Source organism: Solanum dulcamara, chromosome 9, assembly GCF_947179165.1.
Source record: "Solanum dulcamara chromosome 9, daSolDulc1.2, whole genome shotgun sequence".
Lineage (NCBI taxonomy): Eukaryota > Viridiplantae > Streptophyta > Magnoliopsida > Solanales > Solanaceae > Solanum > Solanum dulcamara.
This window is the reverse complement of record NC_077245.1, coordinates 6567869-6592107: the sequence shown is the minus strand read 5'-3', so window position 1 is coordinate 6592107 and position 24239 is coordinate 6567869. Positions and strand designations below refer to the sequence as shown.

The 24239-nt window shown below is 35.8% G+C and overlaps 1 protein-coding gene across 2 annotated transcripts in view; it reads left to right on the top strand.

Moving 5' to 3' along the window:
- The first annotated feature begins 256 nt into the window (after positions 1–256).
- Positions 257–24239, top strand: part of LOC129904233 (uncharacterized) — a 35544-nt gene continuing 11561 nt past the window's right edge. For both annotated transcript variants that reach the window (XM_055979774.1, XM_055979773.1), the window contains exons 1-14: positions 257–774; positions 1333–1492; positions 2762–2854; positions 3783–3879; positions 4098–4263; positions 11572–11746; positions 15875–16003; positions 16124–16690; positions 17933–18574; positions 20442–20516; positions 21212–21325; positions 21397–21633; positions 22772–22819; positions 22945–23088. In XM_055979774.1, coding sequence (XP_055835749.1) covers positions 572–774; positions 1333–1492; positions 2762–2854; positions 3783–3879; positions 4098–4263; positions 11572–11746; positions 15875–16003; positions 16124–16690; positions 17933–18574; positions 20442–20516; positions 21212–21325; positions 21397–21633; positions 22772–22819; positions 22945–23088 — 2850 coding nt within the window. In that variant the 5' untranslated portion in view covers positions 257–571. The remainder of the gene's footprint in view (positions 775–1332; positions 1493–2761; positions 2855–3782; positions 3880–4097; positions 4264–11571; positions 11747–15874; positions 16004–16123; positions 16691–17932; positions 18575–20441; positions 20517–21211; positions 21326–21396; positions 21634–22771; positions 22820–22944; positions 23089–24239) is intronic.

The following is a 24239-nucleotide window of genomic DNA, read 5'->3' as shown; positions in this document are numbered from 1 at the left end:
TTATTTATTCGCTTCTCATTCTCGTCCGTTCAGTCCACCACTCAGCATATATGACCTTTGCTTTTACTTTACATTGAACTTCTTCATTCCATCACCAATGTCATTGATGTCTATCAAAATTATCCTTCAACATGGTAATTGATATTTAGCATTCGAATAACTCTCATAACTTTTTAAGTTCTTATTTTTTTATAATATTCTGCCAAAACTGATTATATTTTAAACAATGGTTCTAAAAGTGGATACGGCTGCAAGCTGTCATATTTTATGGGCCGTGTGGCCAGTTATATGAACTCTGCCCCAAAACCGATTCAAGCCCCCCAATTTTCCTCGACACAATTCAAAATCCCCAACTGAATATCCTTCCCTGCTCATACGAAAATGGTTCAATCCAAAAAAATATTTTCAAATCTCTATTTATAAGATAGCTATCCTTCTGTCCGGCTCGGCGGAACTCTAACACGGCGGCGGCGGAGGACGGCGAAGTTACGGTCTTTTTCTTCGGCATCATTGAAAACCCTAAGTATAAGTAAACCCTAGCTACACATTGTTTTTGTCAAGAGCCCTTAACATGGCTGGACCAATTCGGGAGCAAGCCCTACCGCTACTCGCGGCCGCTAATAACCACGGTGATTTGTCAGTAAAGCTATCTTCGCTGAAGCAACTGAAAGAAATATTGTTATCGGCAGAGCCATCCCAAGTTGCTGAGCTTCTCCCTTATTTAATTGACCTTCAGTCTTCGCCTGAAAGTCTCTTACGCAAATGCCTCATTGAGTAAGTTCAATTGAACCTTTTTATCGAAATATTAGTGTCATTCTTGGTGATATGATTGTTGGAACAGTGGGTGCCTGAATCACAATTGGGTTAATTTCCAGCTAAGGAAATCAAGTGTTGCACTTTATTTGTGATTGAATTGGTTCTTTATATTTCTAGTAGAAGCTTATTTGTATATAGGACTAAATATCTGTCTGGAAGGTGTTGCATTTTGTGATTCTCTTTTGTGATAGACAAGGATTGAAAATTGCAGCTTGATGCCTTCTTTTCCACATATAAAAGGTAGGTCCTGCTAAAAATTTGATTATTTCCTCGACATGAGAGGGTTGCTCTTGCGGTTAGAGCCATCTACTTCTAACCAAGAGGTTGGGAGTCCAGCATACCGAAGGAAAAATGAAAAGAGGAGTACTTGCTGTTGCAATCAGTAGTTAATAAGTTATGCCAGAAGATGGTTGTAAAAGGACTTGCTTGCATGATTTTGGTATTCTGATTTTACGTACAATTGTTTCTTTTCCATATTATGTTCATCATTCTAACTTTATTCTGTACGTATGTCAGGGTTATAGAGGCGGTTGGGCTGAAAGCAAAGGAACATTTGTTGGTTTTAATGCCCGTATTATTTGCATGCTTAAAAGATATGAATTCAATGGTGGCAAAGCAATCAATTGTATCTGGCATGAAAATCTTTTGTGGCATATTGGAGGAATTATCATCTCAGGTCACACGCTTGTTCATGATTTTGTATTTTCTGTAGCTTGTTGACTGAGCCCTCGCGCAACATTGGCTTGTTCCACTATAATCGTGGTTGTGATTCTTTTGAGGAGATCTGTGGTCTCTTATTCCAAAAAAAGTTCGGTCTCTTTGGTGCGAGTCTTGCGCACTAGGCCACTTCATTTTTCTATGATGTTATGTTTACAGTTCTAGACTTGTTATTAATATAAGGCCATAATTGCATGATTGATTTTCTGTAGAAGTCCAAATTTTCAGTCTCCAATGAACTTGAGTTTGTACATTTATGTGGTTCAATGAACTTAATGGCTTTGGCTTTTGCTGGAGCCTCAGTTGATGGTAGCTCCATCTCTCATTTTGAATGTCTTTACCAGTTTATTATTTCAATAACCTAGTATGACAGGTTCCATCAAATCTTAATGTAGATCAAGGTCCTGTTTTTGGTACTTTAAGATTTTATTCCATAGCACCTATGTCATTATTGGTATTAGGCTATGTGTTTGAACTATGTTTATATTATTACCTATACTGAAAAGAAGGGTAAGATAGAAATATTTTGGATGTTTATGGGGGTTACCAGCTGTATTTTGTTTAATGCCACGCTAAGACACCGATGATACCCATTGGATGAGATGACTGTTTCTCCGCTGTCATTTCTTTGTGGAAGGAGTTCCAAGGGACACATGAGTGGTCTGAATTCTGACGTCCATGTGGGCTATTGGTGGTTGCTAGAGGAGAATACAAACATGTTCACTTCGAGTAGTTCAGATTTTCTTTTTTTGGATCAGGATGAGTAATTCGGAACTTGGAATTAATATCCCAAAGAAGTTCAAAATAATACTTGCGAGCATAATGTGGTAGCAATAGCATAGGGTTGAGCCCGACAGGGACTGCATAAACCCATTGGACCGCTATGCACAGGTCTTGGCAAGATGGGTAATGGTGGTTGACATATTCTATACATATGCTAGTGATATTGTATGGTGTGGATGACTGACCAATGATTTTTCTTATACTGATACAAAAGCTGGAAACTTGGCACGAGCAGTTCAATCTGAGTAAACCAGTTTTCTTAATTTTTCTTTATGTGTCAAGATGCATTGAATCACTAGTGTTGATTCTTTAAGTTTTATCCTCCCTGTCCCTGTGCACTTTCTGACATACCATCTATAACATGTCTAATTTATCCTTCTTTCACAACATTTATCTTCTTCCCTAATATGTTTGAAGATCTAAATCCTTCATTTATAAATTATAGTTTCACCAGCATGGTATAGTTGAAAGGTGGCTTGAAGAGCTCTGGACATGGATGGTCAAATTCAAGGATGCTGTCTTTGGCTTTATTTTTGAGGTATCTTGTTCTTCTCGTGTAGTGGATACTTGTTGGCTAGTGAACTTAACTATGGCAATCAATTCGGCTGTCACTGGGTCCTGGGACAGATCATTTTTTTGAACCCATCCTCTCAGCAATGTGGAAATTGTTTGTTCTGAAACTTGCCCTTTTCTTCTTCCTTGATAAACTGTTTCAGTTTTGCCTTGTTAGTGGTTCCACAAAACTTCATATTGGACATAAATAGATCATAATATTTTGTACGTTATAAAAGACGATCATGATATGCCATGAACTTATAAAAAAGTAAAATAATATTTTGTGAATGTTTTCCAAACATTATGCAAGAATTTTCGTCCGTCAGATATGTCTATTCTGGTGAGAGGATAATTCCTTTTCTAGATGCCTTGATTTCTATTTATTTATATTTATGCTGGTTTGGGGTGGAGCGGGAGATAACATTTTCTTTACTGTATGTGACTACTTACTAGGCTACTGCAGGAGGAGTCGTCTATTTAAAGAAGAAGAGTAAGCAAGACAATGTCCTGTTGGTTAGCTTAACTGTCTGGTTTATTTCATCTTTATGAAGCTTGGGGACAAAACAATGACTTGTTAATATGTATGAAATGACTAGTCACACACGTGTCACACTCTCCCTCTCTTTAGGGACAGAGTATTTTAAATATCATTTAGTAGCCAGTTTTGGACGTACTACATTTTGGTAAAAAGGATATGTCTTTGTGAAATCTGTATCCATATGTTCTCCTAATCTAGACTTCTATTTCTTGTCTTGTACGCTGTCAATATCTGGTTCACTGGAGGGTATAGCAAAGGAAATAGAAGAAAAAGTAATCCATTTTTAGGCCTTGCTGATATGTTTTAGGGGTGTCTCTTTGCTAATTGTTCGACATATACAAATGACATGCTTTTCTTGGATATGCTTTTACAGGCAGGCCCTATTGGTACGAAATTGCTGGTGTTGAAGTTCCTTGAAACATATATTCTACTTTTCACATCGATTGATTCAGAAAAATCTGGAGCACAAGGTAATTTTTTACGGGACTTCAAGGATGGGAAGATTCGGACTACAGGAGATTTTTCATGATTCACACTATTATATTTTAGTAACTTATCAGAAAAGTATCACTATGAGAATTTTATATTCATCAATTTGCTTTCCTTTTTTTCTGTCTGCTGAGTCTGATTTTTGTTTGTGCTTTGGATTTATCTTTTTTTTTTAAATACTTTTTTTAAATACCTGCAGCTAAACATGGATGGACTTTTAATGTTTCATGGGTAGTTGGTCATCACCCTGTTCTTGATCCAGCGTCACTTACATCAGATGCAAAAAATACTGTTGGTACTCTATTGGATTTGTTGCACTCAGCTAGCTCTCTCCCTGGTTTACTAACCATATCCATCATTAATAGGTGAGCTTTTATAAGTTTTACAGAAAAACATGTATATTATTAATATGGGTAAGTGCTATTTTTGATCTCCAGGGATGATTCTAAATTCATCTAGGCTTTAGCTAGTTGAACCTTTTTTGCGCATGATTCGTCCTTTTCTGTAGGAGAGGAGTCTTACTTGAGAAAATAGGCTTGACGAAATTAGTGTCGGTACAAGGTTAGGTAATTGCATGAGTCGCATTATCAGATCGAGGGCTGTCTACTCTATGGAAAGATCGACTGACAAGCTCCTAGTTAGGGTAGAGTTGGTGCCTATTATTTGTGATTATGCTGATCACCTTGGAAACATCCAGGGGAGCTTTTAATTCCTTTACATCATACATATGCCACGTTATTTTTCTGTAGAATTATAGGGGCGCATATATGAATAAGATCTGCCTTGTGAGCACACTTCTCATGTTGAAGTTATCTATGTGGAGGTTTTTGAGTCTCTATGTTGATTTTCTGCCATAGTGTCCCTAAGGTGTTTGGGGCACAGACACACGGTTACTTGGGTTAGATTAGTACTTTCTGCAGTTTCTTTTTTGATCAAGGATATTCCTGCAATATGATATGCTCTTCTAGGATATATTAATAAATTGTTTGGCAGAATATGACTCCTCAGTGAAAATTGCAATACCACTAATATTAATTTTTAAAGATCTGTTCCTTTATGTTTTTTTGTTTAACATTTCTTGAGTAGATAGATTTTTACAGAAAGTTGCTGTAAATGATATTTGATTTATCATGAAGTTGCTTTGAAAGAATAGACTGTTTAAGAATAAGGCATATGTTATGAAGACAATTGAGTTTTTATCTTTCTACCTAGGAAAGATTATCTTTATGTTATTTATTAACATCATTATTAGCAAATAAGTATCCTTCCTCAACTTCTCTCTCCTCCCTATTTTTGGGTGTCAAAATGTGTGAAATATGTTGTACTTCAGGGTGGTAAGCAATAGTCATGTTTTGAGCTCGGTGCAAACACATTTGTGTTCCATCTGTGATTGTGCAACTGTAGTATAACTTTTCTTGTATTCCTCATTATCATCCAAACTTAAAAGTTGTTACGGTAATGGAAGCAAATCAAAAGAGATTTTTTTTTTATGGAAGCAACACATAGATCTAAAATACATTAGCGGAAATAAACAAAAAACATGTCTGCCATTCTGATTTCATGATACTTGAAGTCAGGGGCGGAGCTACGTGGAGCTCAGGGTGTTCACCCAATTCCCTTGGTCGAAAAATTACACGGTATATTCAAGGTCAAATTCTAATTTTTATGAGTTTATATTATAATGAACGCCCTTAACACTAAAGAGAATCAGCTCAGTGGCTAAGGGGTGCATTGATTGTCAAAATGCTCCGAGTTCGATTCCCACTGCAGTGCAGAATTTTCCACCTCTTTTTGGTTTGGAAAGGCCGAGATGGGCTCATGTTTTGGGCTCAGAAGCCCCTACCCATTGAGAAAGCCTCCATGTTTTTGGGTTCAATGTGAAGCTTTATTCTTTTTGTTTTTCATTATTTTTCCCAGTATGCTATTTTTTTCCCCTCAATTGTCTTTGTTTGAATTTATTAGGCACATTCTTTGTATTTTTTTCTATTCTTCTTCTTATTATATTGATCGTTTTGTTTCTACATAACTCTCTTTCTATGTACTAACTCGAAGAAACTCTTTTAATAAACGATGAATTGTTATTAAATTTGAAATTGAGTTAAAAAAATTATTTATACAAAATAAGGTAAATTAAAGTTAATCAAAAGAAAAAACTTAAAAGTCATGATTATCCTTTTAACAAAATATATTTAATTGAATTTTCTTTCTTTAATTTCATAGTTTTTCTAAGCGAGATCGTGTTGTGGGGTTCTAGTCATTGTTTATGTTCGACTAACAACAACCTTGTACATGAGTTATTGGTGTGTTGATATTTTCCTACTATAATTGTTTGAGAAGTGTTACTGGTTGCTTTCATCAACAAGACATACAAACTTATTTCTTAAGTGACTATTATGTGACAATAAGTTTATATATGTTCTTGGGATTATTATGGTAGCAGGTGAAGTCTTGTTCTTTTTTCCTGACAGTAACTGGCAACTATGACAGTGACCTCTGCCAAAAGTTTTAGTTACGTTGCCAGAAAAATTTAATCTGATGATCCTTTGTCATAACCTCTCAGTAAATCCCATGTTTCCCCAGCTAAATAAGACTTCTGACTCCAAAATTTTGGCAGTGATTGCTGTTTGATTTGTTATTTTGAATTTAAGGAGAGTTGACAGATGCTTGGTAATGGCTGTAGTTCAAGTTCAACTGCTTATTTTTGCTGTTATTGCAGCATGAGCCCAGCTTTTTAACGTGGAGTTAAAATGGCATTTCGCTTGGAATGCTGAACTGATGGTTCAGATAACAGATGTAAAAGTTAGCTGATTTCCACAAGATTGACAGATGGTAGGCAGATTAAGCGGTGGATAAATTGGTCACGTCATTTGGGATAAGAACTGTTTGGACAAGCTATTAACCAAGCATTGTACATTTTCGGAGACAACATTAAAGTTTAGCAAATTTTTAATCTCTTAAATTGTACATACGGTATCATTACCTTGTAGTGTCTGACACTTCAAGTATTGGTTGATAATGTATTGCCTTTTTTTTTTTTGTAACATTGACACACTTCTTATATCCAGATAATCTAATTTTCAACAGGGTTTTCCCCCTGGATAAACCTTCTGTTCTTACTTCTGTTTTTTTCCTTTTGCTGCAGTTACATTGTCAAATTTACTGTATGACATGCTGTGTTTCACATTTATTTTGAACTTAGAAATTGGTGATACTGTACTTAGCGTCCTACTCTATAGGCATTTGTGAATCTGCAAAATTTTCCTACATAAAAAATCCCCCGAGGAATAGTTTTTCATGTTTGTATGGTGCCACTAAAATTTCCGTGGTATGATCACTTCTTCATCTTGTCAAATATTTAAATTCCTCCCAAGCGTGGATTGTGTATTACCAAGTGATATGTATATAGTGGAGCTGCTGTAGCATTAGCATATCTAGCAAATATGTATTGTCTCTTTGCATTGTTTCAAACAAAACTACATCATTATCAAAGGTAAATTAGCAAAATGTTCATTAATCTACTTAATGGATTTTGAAATCAGAAAAAGATAAGAAGCTAATCTAGTTTTTGAATGAGAAATCCAATACTCTGGGGAATGCTGCATTTAGATTGTTATGTTCTGTAGGAAATTTCCCTGCTTTTTATGAGCACTTCGTTATCTTGCTTCAATGTCTTGGTTGGTATCAACTGTAGAGGAATGTGAACCAAGTTTTGCAGGGCAAGTCTTTCCTTCAGGATGAACACATATTTCGTCAACATCAGGACATTCTGTTCTGGTCTCTTCTTTTTCTTTGGCATGACAAATTTTGACATATTGTGATGTTGAACTTGTTTAAAGCCTTTTCTCTTACCAATCAGAAATGTTTTAGCTTCTTTCGAAGATGAAACACCGTACTTCCATTTAGTTTGGATAGTAGGGTGGCATAATATTGTCTTAGCATCTCCTTGACACCATGTATGTAACAAGTAGCTTGATGTAACACATTCAAATGATGAGCTTAATGGCTTCCATTGTGTCAAAACATTAGATTAGAAAATAAATTGAGGATGATCAACTCGAGCTTATTGCGCTTATTTGATAAGGCAACCACTACCAATTCTAAGAAGTTGTCCTCATTATAGTTTCAGATGAAAAAAGATGCTCAAATTCATGTCCTAAATGTATTGAAGTTTGAGCTAGTTGATTGGGCATGTGAAACTTGATGTATGAAATATGGAACAAGATCTTGTTAAGTTGTGCCTGGAAAATGTTCCAGATAATTGTGCTTCGAGACGCTTAGCAATATGCAGAAGACATTTGAAAAAAATGTCGTATGGTTGTATATTGATTATTCTGTGTTTTTAATCTTTTGTTCTGGTTTTGCTGGCTACTTGCCATTTAGAAGTGTCAGGTATTCTAAAGGTTGCTTAAACATGTCGTTTAACACTTGACCACTGTGTTTACTTGAATGCGTCTTTTCTTAATTATGATGGAGGTGTCCAGACAAACATAAGCCTAGTTGTCGTAATCAATATAGGATAAGGTACGGTCAGTTAATGCGAAGCTAGTGGTGTTGAAATAGATCCTCCGAGCTGTAGAAGGGTTGAAATAGATCTTCCGAGCTTTTTGCTACAGCTCACAAGTCTAGTGGCTAGGTAATCCTGCCCACCTAGATTGAAGCTGATGGGCTTACACTGAGTGTTGTAGTTGGGTTAGGATCCTGTGATCTTGGGGTCTTACTCCTATGCCCCTATCACCCAGCTGTCCCTTTGTTGACCTTTTGGGATTGTTCTTGTGGCTCATCTTCTCCTAGGTAACATAGTTGATATGGTGTACTCTTTGATGCACATATGTATTTATTTTGGGTGATTGGACTGATCAAATTACTGATGGTGTAACTCACAGTCATGATATTTCTAAAACTCAAGTTCATAGCAAGCTTTAGAATTCATGCTTGCTTTGTTTTAAAGGATGACATGAGTTCAGGGGATGAAGAAAATGGCTTTTGTGGGTTGTAGTTGGTTGACATAGCTAATTCACTACATAGTGTGATTTTAGAATGCCCTGGTTTTGATGTTCTTGAAGATTTAGGATTTCTGCTGATAATCTTCTTTTGCTGAGGACATTGTATTTCCATGGACATAACAGCTGATTAACTCTCTGTATACACACACACACACACACAACTCTTAAAAGTTTTATACACACACGCATTAAAGTTTTAAACTTATATATAGACACATTGCACTTCCAGTTTCCTGTTTTACTTCATTTGCTAATTTTCAATGAAGTTAATGTTTGAAGAAAATTTAATGAACAATCATTGTCAAGTATCAACCTAGTATTTTGACACCTTTCACTTCATGGACTGCTTTCTCTCTTGCAGCAGATTGTCTTGGGTGGGGATATGTGTTTGTTAATTGCATGCTCGGAATTTGTTTAAGAGAGTGCAATTAGTGCTAATCTTGTAAAAATATCTTGCATCAAGAAACAAAGTGCTTGTATACCCTAAACAAAAACATGTGGAATTTCTTCAAGCTAAAGATTGATGTACATTCTCAAGTACAAATTGCTTCAGCGAGTAAAATGTTGGTCGTGCCATTTAGTTCTCGTTCCCAATTTTTTAACAGAAGAGTTAGCTGAAATCCTTATAGAGTTGAGCTTCATCTTTCTCCATATCTCAAATTATTGTTTGATACTACAATAGTTGTTACAATAATAGAGTTGTTTGGTTTCCATACAACTGATTGTAGTGAATGCCTGCATGGATCTTGTGACCAATGCAATAACTGAATGATTCCACCTGCAAATAGGGCCGCGAAAATGGTGACATGATTTAGTCTATATGCCAACACTGGTCAGTGTATATTGTGATTTCGTTTGCAGTAGTGAGCCAAAGTTTGGTTCTGGTACGCCTGGTTTGAAGTCAAACTTCAATTGGGATTGTTAGTGGTCGCTGGATGTTTCTCGACTATTGTTGTAACAGATCTAGATTTTTCGGTGAACCTCACAACTCTGTTCTAATAGAGGGACCAGCTTGCTGTATAACAGCTGAAAATGTGAAATACTTATATGGGTTTGTTTTTGAAGTCTTCTGCTGCTGTACAGTAATATGTCATAAATAAATGTTGTGCGTGTGCTTGTAAAAAGAATAGATAAATACTGTGGTTGTGATTGAGTATAGATCTGTTAAAAAGATGAAGGGGCTTATGTTCCTAGTGAATAATGTAAACTTGTTGTGGAGTTATGCATATTAAGGTTCTTTAATGTGTAATGGTATGCAATGTGTCCAAGACGTGATTTTGTAATAGAGTATGATGGACACATTATTATCTCATATGATGTGCGCAATAATATCTGTATGTTTTTTTCTTACTAGGTAGGATAGGGGTAAGGTCTGCGTACACCTACCGATTTGTGTACACTCTCCACCTATGGGATTTCACTGTTTTTTTGTTGTTTATGATGTGCGCAATATAACGATCTTATTCTCTTCTTTAATATCTTCTCTCGCAACTCAACATCTTACTATGTGGTTCTTTTCTTAGGCATTTAAGGTATAAGGTAAACGATTATCCAGCTAAACTTTCCTCATAATATCAAATATGTGTTCATGCTTTAACTTGCTGTTTCTTTTGATGCATAAGTTCTGAAATGTGTCGTAAATAGTAAATTACACGAATAGCAAAACGGTGTTGTAGTTATCCTTTCAAATTGGCCAGATAGCAGTAATTCATACTTCATCTTGTGTAAAAACGCCTCTTTAATGGAGTTTTACTTGTCTCAAGAAGATATGGACATGGATAACTCTCAGGTTGTTTTTGGTTGAGAAAAATGTGTGCGCTGGTAGAAGGATAAAAAATAATAGAGTACAGCTTACGAAAGTGCATCCCAAGCTAAAAGATATTCTTTCTATTCAAATAATCTGCTGACTGAATTCCAAGCTATAGATGTGTCTCAATTTCTCTTTTGCCTATGCCTCCATCTTCCCATACTGCCTTCTAACGACGTCGAGGACTTCCTTGACTAGAATTATTACTGATATCTTCTGATTGGAATTTTCTGCAATTTCTTTTGATTGGTAATCTTCTGCAATTTTTCTCCATCCAAATCTAGTATACAGCAACAGCTGACATCGAGTAGACTAGTAGAGAAGCCAGTTGAAGCCAGTTGTTTTCTCTAAGATCAAACTTTATCAAACGTAAAATTGAAGATGGTAAAGAGTTGAATAATGAACTTGTATGCTGGTCTGAGGATACTTTATCCTTAAAAAATGCTAATTTGCTGCCACCAGACTAGTAAAAGGGCTTATCTGTGCTTATTTCTGGGTTGGGATAATACTTAAAAATGTCTTTAGGCTGGGTAACTTGGTAAATTTTGTTGTGTAACTTATGAGCTACTTTGCTTGCTGTCCGCTTATGATAGACTACAGTGGTGCATTGGTTAGTTTTGTGATAGAAGGGGGACAGCTAAAATAGATTGGTAGTTCTCTATGTTTGAATAGTAGTTCATCTGTGGTAGATTATTGAGGTGAAGTTGTAACCTTGTTTCATAATGTCAGTTTGTTTCTTTGTTTTCTTTTCTATTTGCTCCCCCCTGAATTCGTGTTTATAATTTAATCATTTCATCTTCGACTTGTATTATTTATTTGTCTTGTTTTATACTTGATCTGATAACTCTTACTATTGTTTCCAGTTTGTCCGTTATAGCAAGGAGGCGACCTATCCATTATAACCGCATTTTGTCAGCGTTGCTTGATTTTGATCCAAACTTTGAGATGACAAAGGGTGGACATGCTGCCAGCATTCAGTATTCTCTGAGAACTGCCTTTCTAGGATTCCTGAGGTGTACACATCCTGCCATTTTGGAGGTATACTTGACATGTCATGTTAGAGCCTCATAGTTCTTTATCTATGGATTTCTCCGTCTTCCAATTTCTGTCTCTTTTCAGGGTGTCCACTGCTGCAACTTCCTTTCCAACTATTTTTTTTGGTTATCAAACAAAGATGTTTCTTGCACATTGATTGAGAGAATGAGCTGTAGTTTTGTTATAGGGTGTTGTACAATTTCCTCACATCATGAACTGGCTTTTGGGGTTTAGTAGGTTCAAGGTCCATTTTCTTATCCTGGTATTAGAGGTAGACCTATCTCTTTTCTTTGTTTATCCAGTGTTGGCCCCCCTTTTATGTTATCCACTCTCCAATTGTCCAAAATTGGACATGTGGAGAGTGTTAGAATATCCCCAAATTGGTTGGGGTAATGTGTTGTAGTCTTCTTATACGTTCTTGCACAATACATACCTCGTGAGATGGGTTTTAGGGTTACATTATGGTCAAAGTCCATTTTTGTAGCAACGATCCTTTCCCTTTTTTTTAAAGGGGTAAAGTCAATATATCATTGATAGGCCATCAAGAGGATGCACAAAGTACAAAAAGGAAATTAGCTCCTTACAAATCTCAAGGAATGGAGAAAATCTTTTTCTCATAAGTATGATGTTCCATGAGTTGCCTTCCCTATATGGTATGATTTTGGTTTTGAGTATCTTACGGTTTGAAACAATTTAGGAAGTTCCTCCTTTATCAACTTAACGAAACAATCTAGTAAATTCCTCCACCAACAAAAAATTACTATGGGTTAGTTTGGATATTTAGAAATGGGAAATGGGGGGAAATGGAGTCTTTTTCGTTAAGTCATGTTATGTGAAGCTTTTGGTGAGAGAGGAGATTGTTTTCCCACATACCTCGATATGGATCCCTAGAGTATCGAGAAAGGTGTGCTTCTTCACATGGTTTACCACGGGGGTGGGGATGGGGGATGGGGTTAGGGGTGATCTTGACAACGGAGAACATGAGGAAGAGAAATTGTTTGTGGTAGTTGGTGCTTCATGTGCAAAGAATCAGGGGAAGATGTAGATCACCTACTCTTACATTGCTGGGTAGCATCTTCGTTATGGGGGGGGGGGGGGGCGCTGGTGAGTGGTTAATGCCGAGAACTGGGAAATAAACAATGTTTGGCTGGGTTTGTAGAAAACTGAGGAGAAGATGAAGGGCATGGGAAGTGGCACCTTTAGCACTGACGTGGACCATATGGAGAGAGAGGTATAGGAGAGCTTTTGATGTAATAGAGAAAGATGTTGTACACTGAAATAGCCTCTTTTCCCTGATTTCTTTTTGGTGCACCCATGAAGTTACATTTTGTATAGATGATTGGGGTGGCTTTCGCAGAAATTTATGTATTTTTTAAAGATTTTCTACTTTTTGGTATACATTTTGTATACGGGCTAGTTAATGCTCTTGTTAATTATATTCTTACTTCATCTAAAAAAAATGTATCAGTTGAAGCCTTCCTGATTACTCAATAAGTCAAAAAGTCTCTCAAGTTCCCAGTTATTCATGTTTCTTCTGAAGAAGAGGGGACTCCACTGATTTCCTTCTCTATTCTGTGCAACTGAGAATCAGGATAACATGTGATCAGGAAAAGTGATGGATGGGTTTCTCTCAAAATGGAGTTCCCTAGCTACCTCTATCCTTCCAGAATTTTACTCAGGCCATTCCCAACCTTGAGTGAGACTTCTTTAAGAATTCCTCCCATAGCATGCTTATATGTTAAAATGGCCCAACTCCATATGGAGTTCTGCTTTGCTTAGTGCACCAGTGGCTCAACTTACCATGTTTGGCTGCAACCACTTACTTCCATAAGCTATTGTCTTCCATTCCGTATCTCCAAATCCATTTAAACAACAAACTTTTGTTGTTCTACCATTGCTCTGAAACCAATTCAATTTGTGGAATTCATTGTGTTCCATATTCTTGCTGTCTATGACCTTTACTTGTATTGCCGCTTGCTCTCTGGTTAGATTAAATGTCAAGCTCCAATTGAAGCTTAAGAGGGAATTTCATTGAGTATTTGTAACCCAAACGAGATGTGCAAAGATTGAAATTTACATAGTTAATGGTACTTTGGAAAAACTCTATATCTGAAGGTCTATTTTCAGTAAAAGAAAAAGCCCAACAGGACAGACCAAAATTGGCCAAACTTTGAAAAACCAAAAAAAAAAAGTGAATTAATTTTGGTTCAGTTTTCAGTTTACCTAATAAAAAATCAAAAACCAAATAACCAAACTGCGATCATCTTAAAAATAGAACCGAACCAACTGATGCCCACCCCTACCTACCGAGATCCTAATAATGTGTCAACTTCAATCAGAATGTTCAATTTGAGAGTTTATGATAATTTACTGATATGAAGTACTCGTGCATATGCCTGGTAGACCTACAACAAAGTTATATTCTTGCTAAGAAGATTGATGGAAATCTATTGCGAAAATAAGAAAGATCTACCCATGGTGTTTATTGATCTAAAGATATGGAGTAACACATAAGGTTCTTTGGTGGTTGATGGAGAAGAAAGGAAAGCATATTAAATATGTAAATGCCATAAAGGATATGTATGAAGGAGTCGTATGTAGCGTGAAAATAGTAGTAGGTGATACAGAGGAGTTTCCTATAACAGTGGGTTTACACCAAGGGTCGGCATTGAGCCCCTACTTGTTACCCTAGTTATAGACGACTAGCCAACATAACACAAAATGAGATCCAATGGCGTATGCTATTCACTAATATATTGTGTTAATTGACGAAACTAGTGAGGGTGTCAACGAAAAACTTGAACTATAGAGAAGCCCATCATAGAGTAAGTGTTTTAGGAAGTTCCTTATTAAAAAAAGAGTTAGGATTTTAGGATAATTAGAAGACTTGATACATGCATTGCAGATTTAGTGAGCATGAGAAGATAGAGTTGAGATGAGTCCAGATGGAATTTCGGTGCCAAAATGCAAACAATTTAGATTTCTAGACTCACTGTTCAAGAGAATGGAATGATAGATGAAGATGCTACTAATATGATTAAAACTTGATTGAAATGGAGAAGTGCTACCGTGATGTTATGTGATAGAAGGATGCCTATTCAAGTGAAAGGTAAGTTCTATAGCACAACTGTTAGATCGACTATGTTATATGGTAGTGAATGCTGTTAAAGTACAACATATCAACAAGATGAGTGTTGCAGATATGTGGATGTTAAGATGCATGTGCGACCATACCGTATTAGTTAAGATTAGAAATGACTACCTTCTCTGGAAGGTGCAAGTAACACGTTGATGATAAAATGCGAGGAGGTCGCTTGAGATGATTTGCGCATGTTTTGCGTTGACCTACAAATGCACTAGTCTGTAGGTGTGAAACTATGGTTGGTGAAGGGATTAAAAGGGGACGGGGAAGACCTAAACATATGGAAGGAAGTTGTCTCGAAAGACCTTTAAATGTTGGATTTCAATTCATACTTCGTTAAGGATAGAACACACACGAAAGAAAAAAATCCATATATGTGAAAACTTCTAGTTTAGGATAAGCTTTAGACTTGTTAGAGAACTTCTAACATTATTATTATTATTATTATTATTATCATCATTGTTTATATATATATATTTTGAAGTTATCTTTCACTTTTATTCTATTTAGTATGGTGATGATATTTTATGGGCTTAAATGAAGAAATAAGGATTCCCAAATTGTTTGAGACTGGGTGTAGTTGTTGTTGTTGATGAGTACTCTTGCATATAGTCATTCTTAATTCTTGTAATAGATAACTATAAATCCAAAGGTGTTTTGTTTTCCTTAAAACTTCAGTTGACGGTGTTTTTTTCACTTTCTTATACTTGGAAAGAGCCATATTTACTTGAAGCTCAAAGAAGCAATAGGAGGACTACATTAAAACCTGGTCTGATTTTCTGTTAAGAGTAATGCAAGTTGTATAGATTCAAAAGATCTCGTGTTCTATACTATATGATAAGTTCGATCAATATCTTTTAACTCTAGGACTCTAGAGATTTGTCTCTGAGTATCTTTAATTAAAATTGAATAACTCTCTAGATATTTGTCTCTGATTATCTTTAATTAAAATTGGATAACTAGTCAAGTGTGTGTATTTTTGAATTTAGTCAAGAGAAAGATTGTTGAAATCGTTGCGAGCAATGAGTGCTGGTGATGCTGCTGATCAAGTTCTTCGGCAACTCGATAAAATGATCAGAAATAATGAGCGAGTTTCACGTGATTCTAGATTGAATAAGGTAAGTCACTCAGTAATAGAGTCTGTTTTATTTGTTATTGAAGACCAAAGTATCAGGACTTCAAGTTGTGAAATATATATTTTCAGAAGCTGTTCTCAGAACTTTCTACTTTCTTTTCAGGATGAGCAGTTATCAAATCACTTGCCCATTTCAGGTGATCCAGCCAAGAAGAGGTCAAATCCATTAGATAATGAAGATCCATCTAATAACTATGATTTAACTACAAAAAGGGTTCATTATGGCCCGAATAATCACAATCACGCAGCTCCAGTTGAGAGAAATGATTCAGGGAAAGAATATGTCAATGGGGTGGACCTAACGGTTGCAAAAATAATTGAGATGATTGGTGCTTTTCTAGCAGAAGGAGAAAGGGGTGCCAAGCCTCTTGAAATGCTAATATCCACGCTTCATCCTGATTTATTGGCTGATATAGTCATAACTAATATGAAGCACTTACCTGAAAATTCCCCTCCTTTTGCAACGGTTGGAAGCTTTTCATTAGCTCGGGCAAGTGATTCTACTAATCTATCCCAAATTATGGCACCAATTGATTCCTCATTAGGCCAACAGGCTTGGGTTCCTGGATCCCAGACACCCATCTCTTTATCAACTGCTACAAGCAGTTCATTTCCAGAAATGCTTACTTCTGCAAGTCTCCCTTTAGATTCAAAACGTGATCCTAGAAGGGTGAGCCAAACAAAATTATTTTAAAGGTCTGTTTGGAAAGCCATCTGGTAATTGAAATTGGTGTAATTACTAGGGTAGTAATTACTAGCCTAGTAATTACACAACCTAGTAATTACGATGACGTGTTTGTTTGACACTTTGTAATTACAGTGTAATTACAAAGTGTACTGTTTGGTTGCACAAATATAATCATAAGGTTATATTAAATTTTAAAAATAAAGTTAATTATTTAAAGTTAAAAGTTTATATTAGACAAATAAGGGCCATTATAAATGATATTAAATTAAATATTTAAGATGTATATTGTCTGTTGAAAATATATTAATTAATAAAAATATGTTCTGAACTAATATTATAAAAATAAATTGATTTATATTTTATAAATTAGTATATTTTAATCAAATTAATCATAAAAACTATGAACACCATGAAATGCATGTTTGACAAAAACATTAATATTAGAAATATAATGTTATAAAATTATTAAAACATTTGAAAAAGATAATCTATCAAGTCTAACTAAAAAAATAGCTTGCAATATGAAGTATCGAGTCAATACTCCTAAAACAAAGGAAACTGAAAATATAACATAACTTCTAATTTCAAAGCAAAAAATTTAATATAATACTCTTATGTCAAATTTCAACATAATGTATATAAATATGATTTAAAAGAAAAGGAAAACATTAGTCTATAACCTTATTCAACAATCTACTTTAATTTAAAAATTAGAATACTAACAAAATTATGCTAATGAAAAAAACATATAAAAAAATAGATAATATGAAAAATTGCATGGAATTGCATGAAGTAAAGGTTGAGAATGTAAAGAAAATGAAATATAAATAATAATAAAATAAAAAAATATATTTTTAGAAAATATTAGAATAATAACAATAAAAAAGAATTTAAAACAGTAAAAATAAAAAATAAATTAAAATGAAAGAAATAAAAGAAAGAGATTAAAAAGTAACCAATTTACCAACAATTCACAGCTTTCCCCCTGTGAATTTGTGTGGTGTGATTATCCCCTGCCAATTATATCCAATTACCTGCTGACCAAGTAATTACATGGCCAACCAAATATGTCAGACAGTGTAATTACACCAATAACATCAAATCCAATTACCAGGGTGGCTTTCCAAACATGCCCTAAGTTTATTCTCTTTTGTTTGTACTTTATGTTCTCTCACTAGTGACAGTCTAATAATAAACTGTTTACTACATCATGATGGTTCACAGGATCCACGGCGCCTTGACCCAAGGCGTACAGCTGTGGCTGTTGAAGTATCACCACCACTTGTTGCAGAACATAACACAAGTGCTATGCAATCTGCAGTGCTGCAATCTGAAATAAATTCTTCCAGTTCATCTAATGTTGAAATTGCAGTACCCTTGATGTCAACTTCTGAATGTATGCCAATGGCGTATCCTAAGATGGAAACCGACTCTATCATTGCTGAAAGTTCACCAGGAACAATAGTTGGTCTGTCAGCTCCCAAAGAGGAAGTTCATGTTGAAGACCTGAATGAAGCTATTCCTGATCACAAGTTGGATGCTGCAACACATGTTCCACTATTATCTCCTGGCAAAGTAGAAGCGGAATTGGTTCCAGAAATTCCATCTGAAGTTGGAGTAACAAATGAAATTTACTCTCCTTTGTTAGAAACAGATCAACTTTCTCCCCCTATTTCAACTGCTGCAACTCCTGAAGAGGCATGTGAGGACTTGCCTGCAATTCCAGCATTCATTGAGCTGACTTATGAGCAGCAAAGAAATATAGGAACACTGGCTGTTGAACAGATAATTGACTCATACAAAAAATTAAAAGAGACTGACAATAAGCATACAGGAATGGCATTACTTTCTCGGTTAGTTGCCCAGGTGGGTTCAAACTTTTAACTATTTGTTTTTGGTTTTATCATGGGGCTACTTTTGTTTGCTTTAGTTACCAGATGTTGGTTCATGAACAATTTAGAACTTGGTGATAATTTATCCATTATGTATCGACTGGTTTAATATAATATTCATTTATCCATTCTGTATCGACTGGTTTAATATAATATTCTTCTTTGAGGGGCAGCAAGCTATGCTTGAATAAAGCGGTTTGCCACTTCGTCACCCTTGGAAGACTTCCTCACTGAGACTCTCATTTGTGTCATACCTCTGTTGGTATACCACTTCATCATTCTAGCGCTCTCTCCTTGAAACATTACTTGTTTCTTCAAGTCTGATATAATAATCATTCTTTGGAAGACATTTGAGTTGTTTCTAAGAAATCTATATAACTTGGTGGGTTGGTCCTTCCCTTTCTAGTTTGGTGTTGAAGGTCACTTGTGAAGGAGACCTACCTGTGGTCCAACTATTCTTTCAGATATTTCTAGAGTTTCAGCAACTCCTAGTGACTTTTCTTGCATGCCAAGTCATAGATGACAAACAAATTAAGCAGGAGAAGCTTGGTAAGATCTAGGAAGATCATCTGCTGGCCAAATAATTTCTTTTCTAAATTACTTCACCTATTTTGGAACTGAGACTGGTTGGGATAATGGTTAATCGTACAATGATAAGTAGCTGAAATTGGTATCCGGTTATTCTTTTTTTTTGAGCAGTTTGTATGCTTATCTGTTCGTAGTCCTGTATTGTTCTGAGTCCAACACGCAGTTGGGTGTGCTAAGTACATATGCAGTACTGAATATTTGGATTGAATAAGTTAACTCATTGTTAATGAGCTACCCCTAGATATACTGATTCTAGTAATGTGCTTGTAGAATTATGATTATTATATATTGACATAGATAACAGACACATGGTCAGACTTAACCTCCAAATATATTTGTCATTGTGAAAAGTAATTTAGGTAGATGCAACTTAGAGATCTAGGTAATACGAACTTTTGATTCAGTGGAATTAAGCTGATGCATGGTTTGAGTAGTGTTGGGATATTAACTGGAACAATGGAGATCTTTGAGAAATACTTCCTCTGCCTCTTGACAGAATAAGTCTCTTACATAATTCTCTGGATGACCTTCCTAAAGTCTTAAGTTTGAATTGACCATGACTGCGTGAGTTGCTTCATATAGCTGCTAATAGGTTCTGCAGTTGTGCAAAATTTCCTTATGGGATGATCTGCCATCATTGATTTTTAGGAGTAACATCTTGACTGCAATGGTTGCAGATTATTCCAAAAGAGAAAGTTGTTATTTTTTTTGGGATACAGTAAGAGAAGTGAGGAAATCTAGCAAAGAATGTTAAGATGTTATTTAGGATGAAAAGGAGGGATGCTGATCGAGGTACTAATGAAATAATGAGCTTCGCTAGGACATAAGACAGAAAGATATTAGGTGATCTCATCATGTTGATCAAGCAATCTGGTATTGCTAACCATATTTATATAACTAGAAGTGTAAATACTGATGTCTCCTTTGTTGATCTTATGTTATGATTTTATGTGCTTAATTCTGTTTATAAGCTGGTATATAATGAATAGGTCAATACTTTTCTTCTCTTCTATATTCATCATAGCTTTTTACTAGAGTAGTTTTCAAACCTGTTTTGGAAAAAAACTCTTCTGTAGCCGAGAGTCTTGGGAACAACCTCTTTACCCCAGGACCTTACCCCCACCCTCCCCAGACCCCACTTGTGGGATCACAGTGGGTATGTTGTTGTTCTCATATTTTGGCAAACACTAGTCCGAGCATGTGAATGGGATAGTTCAGTATTTATTTACCTATTGCTTTGTTTGACCCTGCAGATTGGTGCTGATGCTGATGCTCATGTAATTGTGATGATCCAAAGGCATATTTTCTCAGGCAACCAACACGAGAAGGTATCTACTTTCTCTCTTACTCTCAGAGTATCTTACGCTAGTGTCATTGTTCAAGTGGTGCAGTCAATCAACTATGATTACTTTCTCCTTTTGTGTTGGTAAGCTTGGTGTTTATGAGGTGAAGTGTTATAGAATCATGATTTCAGTTAAGTGGAGTGTATATTCTGCCAGTTTATATGACTTACATGCCTTTGCTGCCATCCAAAAATCTTCTTGGAGTGAGTCTCTCCAAAGCGTCAAGTAGTTGCTGCAAATAGAATTAAAACAAAGATAAAGAGCTCTCTAATTTTTCATCTTTCGAATGAAAGTCAACTCATTGTAACATCTGTAGTTGCTCAAACCTCTGTCACTCAATTATTTCTAACAACCACATTATTTTCAGTATCTACACATTGCAAAAAATCATAAAAAGCAGACACAGTGTGCATAATTTGTACACAGTTCTGGAGCTTCATGGGTGCCGTCTTTCTTCAGAAGCTTTGTTGTCATGATCCCCCTTTATTGTTCTGTTTCTTAGTTTGGGTAATCTTCTAAATGTTTTGTACTTAGATATCCAGCAATGGGGTGTGAACTAATACAGTTTATTAACCACAAAATCCTTTTTATGGCTTTTATTCTGCTGTATATCTTTCTGCAAATGAACTTTTAGTGGAAATTGCTGTTGCAAGCTAACTATTTGTTGATTTGACCCTCAGGTACATGAGCTTGCAATGCATGTACTTTATCATTTGCACTATCTCATGCTATCGGATTCAGTTGAAAACATTCCACCTGCTGCTGCTCTATATGAGAAATTCCTCCTCAGTGCGGTAAATACATTCATTTATTATCCTTATCTACATCATTCCCAAAGTTCCTTGAGTAAGTTCTTTGCTTGTAGGCAAAATCATTGCTGGATTCTTTACCAGCCAACGACAAGTCATTTAGTAGGCTCCTCGGTGAAGTTCCATATCTACCTGAATCTGTGATGAGACTGCTAGTAGATTTATGCTCTGAAAATTATCTTGGGAACGATGGTCGTGATGGTGACCGTGTAACTCAGGGCCTTGGTGCAGTTTGGAGTTTAATTTTGGGGCGCCCCCCTAATCGTCAAGCATGCCTGGATATAGCTCTGAAGGTATATGACCATCAAATGTTCCGTGATGATGTTTTATATTCACTTTCCATAATTGCTGGTATTAGTTGCCTAAGGAGGCTCATGCTAAAGCAACACTTCTAGGAGTTCATAGAGTTTTGGAAGAAACATTTAATAAGTGGACAAGTTAATTGAAGCAAAACAACTGCTTTGAAGTTGCTTTGTTTTACGTGTTAGTGACCTTGAGTAAGCTCCTGTAATTGGAGAAGTACTGGAATCCAGTATGAGTATTGAATTCTCTAGAGTCTTTATTCTCTCATAAGGTTCTCTGTGTATTTGAAAGATTCAAACAAAATTTCATTTCCCCATGTAACCAGTTGAGACAGACTTACCAAGGCTAATCACTAGATTTCTTTTAATCAGTAGGGTTCCAGTAATATTGTTTTTTGACACCAAGGTGTGTTTGAGCATGATGGTGGAGCAGCACAAGAATAAGTAATCACTAGCTATAAGAGAGATGAGAACGATATTGAGGGTTCGACTCCTAAATGTGTTTCAAGGAGATGATTGGAGCACAAATATAGATGTAGGTGGATAAAGGGTGGCTTTGATACCATAGCTAGCCAGTAGTTGGGTGGCCAATGGAGGATTATTAGTGTCTTGATATGGCTAGAATTTACATTTTGTTATAATGTTGTGCCATATATCGTATTTGGTTTTATTAGTATTAATGTGTGCGTGTGTGTCATATATCATTTTGTAAAATGTGGCTTGGTTTTTATTTTGGAAGGTTATTTGTCAAACTTTTCCTTGCATTGGGTTTTTAGTATCTATCTTTTAACCATTTTTTTGTGTGTGTGGGTGGTGGTGGTGGTGGTGGCTGTGTATGGAGGGAGCTAGGAGGATGAAGAGCTAAGGCCCTCGTGAGATTTGGCTTGCAGCAACTATAATCTCGGGTTTTAGTATCTATTTTGATAGTTATTTCTTTAGTAATTGAGTGACATGTTATAGTGTGGCAAAGTCACATGTGCAGAATTGTTATCTGTTGAGTTCCATGATACCAAATATACACAACTCTTGGACTGTCCTAAAATTCTGCATTGCAAATAAACAAAAGTAGTGGTTGCCTTTGGCAGAATGAAATTATAATGTACTCATTAGAGTTCATGCTTTCTCGCAGTGTGCTATTCACCCTCAGGACGATGTCAGAGCAAAAGCTATTCGCCTGGTATGCAAACTTGTAACTGTTTTGTATTGCTTGCTGTGGGTTTTCACCTGCTGGTGGCCATTCTTTACGTTTCTAATATTTGGATTATTGTATCTGAATCTCTAAAATGCTGTAACTCTTGATAGGTGGCAAACAAACTTTACGTGGTTGGTGACATTTCAGATAATATTGAGCAGTTTGCTAAGAATATGTTATTGTCAGCTGTAGATCAGCATGTCACAGATGCAGAATATTCCCAGTCTGGAACTATGGTTCAGAGAACAGGAGAGGTGTGTGCTTATTTTGTGTTTACCTTTAAATTCTCTCTGACTTTGGCTTTGTGAAATGTTTGTGCGAGTATTTTTTTTAACAAAATAGGGTTCTGATCTTGATTTCTCTTTCTCTTTTTGTTCTGTCTGCATTTGTTACTTTAGTATTTGATGTTGAAGTTGTTGCTCGAGGACTGATTGATTTTAGAGGGTTCTGGTCGTTCCTTTTTTTGGAAATTGTTTGTGGTTGGAGCTCATGTTCTTGTTTGAATCTCTTGTTTGGTTAGTTTCATGTCAGCTTGACCAGATTGCAGTGACTTGGAACCTTTTTTTTTTTGATAAATAATATTTAAATATGAGTTGGGATATGATTCCTGTATGCAAATTTGATAACTGAATAAATGTACTGGAAGATGAGAATTTTTGCATTCTAGGAATACGTAAAGCTTGTCTGCTAGGTTGTGGTCACAAAATGAAGTTTCACTAGCGAAACGTGAAACAAGAAGTGCAATTTTAAAAAGGTGAATATTATTTTACACGTTTCACCTTTATCCTTGCACAACTAAGAAATTTTCTTGTACAGGTAAAATACAGATTATGTAGTTTAACTGAGAATCCCTGACTTTTGAGATAACTTATAGTGTGTTTGGCCAAACATCTAAAATTAACTTATTTTGGAAAGTGCTTTTTTCAACAGTACTTTCTGTGAGAAACAGTTTGTGTTTAGCCAATAAATTTTAAATACACTTTTGAGCTGCAATTAGTGTTTGGCCAAGCATTTTCACAGTGCTTATAAGTGTATTTTTTTCGAAAGTGCTTTTGGAGAAAAGCTACCTAAATTAGCTTCTGAAAAACAGTTTCAGCTACTCCCAGAAGCACTTATTTTCTCTCAAAAGCTTGGCCAAACATGCTATTAGTTTGGAAGTCTACTAAATTCTGTGATTCTATTTCAAAGAATTATATTCAAAGTATTTCCACTTGCTATTTCATCCGGAAGTTGCAGTTGCTCCTAAGGACTTAAAAACATTAGAACTTTTTCTCACTATGAGGAGGAATGTATATTCTGTCTTTTCTGTTAAAATGTGTGTGGTTCAGTAGTTAATTCTTTTTTCGGTATGAAGGAAAATGTTTTCTTGAAAAATAAGTGGTTTTCTTACTTGTTTTCTTGTGTT